Genomic DNA, 797 nt, shown 5'->3' with positions numbered 1-797 from the left:
TGAAGGCCGTATGGACGTCCACGTCAGAAGGTAATGATCATCGCGGGGCTAGGTCACGTGATGTGCCATCCCGCCAAGGGCAACCATCCGAGGGATGGCAGGACGCCTTGGGATGGCAGCCATCCCCAACATCACAACCATCCCAGGGATGGCAGGGAAGTAAGGGATGGCAGGACCAAAGGCAACGGATATAAGAATGGGTTGGATTTCATTATTACATTCGTTGTGGTCAACTCAAATTGTACTTTCTTACTAGTATCTTTACTTAACAAGATTGTCACAAGTTAGTCTATCAAATAGATTAGTCTTGTCAAACCCTCCTTAAGCACGCCAACTCCACTGCATCGCCAGACAAGCCTCACGGAACACTAACGTAATACTCACCTGCCTTAGTGCGGACCAGGATAGAGAAGTATAGACCCTTACCCCGTGTAACACAACGCACTACTTAAACTTCCTATACTAAAGCTAATCTATGACGAGTCTGTATAGTGGTATTCCTAGTATAGCGAGATTACCACTCTATTAAGACCCTCTTAGCTTTACAATAATTACACGACTATTATAGCATAATAAAAATAGTCACGTAAAATGCTACCAAGTTGGACACACTACTAAGCTAGATCCTTTTTCTTAGTGATACGAACTTTATATGTAACTCAAAAGCTTTTTACACCTCTAGGACTAGTTATAAGGGATTTTATTCACTATCTTAGTACTTATACTAGAACTCTTTGTAAGCTTCTAATTCTTATTATTAATCTTAATATATAGGCTCATAAAACTAAGTAGAGTAA

At 40.8% G+C, this 797-nt stretch overlaps 1 protein-coding gene across 1 annotated transcript; it reads right to left on the bottom strand.

Moving 5' to 3' along the window:
* Positions 1-48: 48 nt before the first annotated feature.
* On the bottom strand, positions 49-423 carry COCSADRAFT_100751 (uncharacterized protein; the record flags this gene model as incomplete). Its single annotated transcript, XM_007706414.1, has 2 exons — positions 49-233; positions 363-423. Coding segments are annotated over 2 exons (246 nt in total), but the record flags the coding sequence as incomplete, so codon positions are not given.
* Positions 424-797: the final 374 nt, after the last annotated feature.

The sequence above is a fragment of the Bipolaris sorokiniana genome, assembly GCF_000338995.1.
Source record: "Bipolaris sorokiniana ND90Pr unplaced genomic scaffold COCSAscaffold_16, whole genome shotgun sequence".
Classification (NCBI taxonomy): Eukaryota; Fungi; Ascomycota; class Dothideomycetes; order Pleosporales; family Pleosporaceae; genus Bipolaris; species Bipolaris sorokiniana.
The sequence above is the reverse complement of the archived record's forward strand: the minus strand, read 5'-3'. Positions and strand labels throughout refer to the sequence as shown.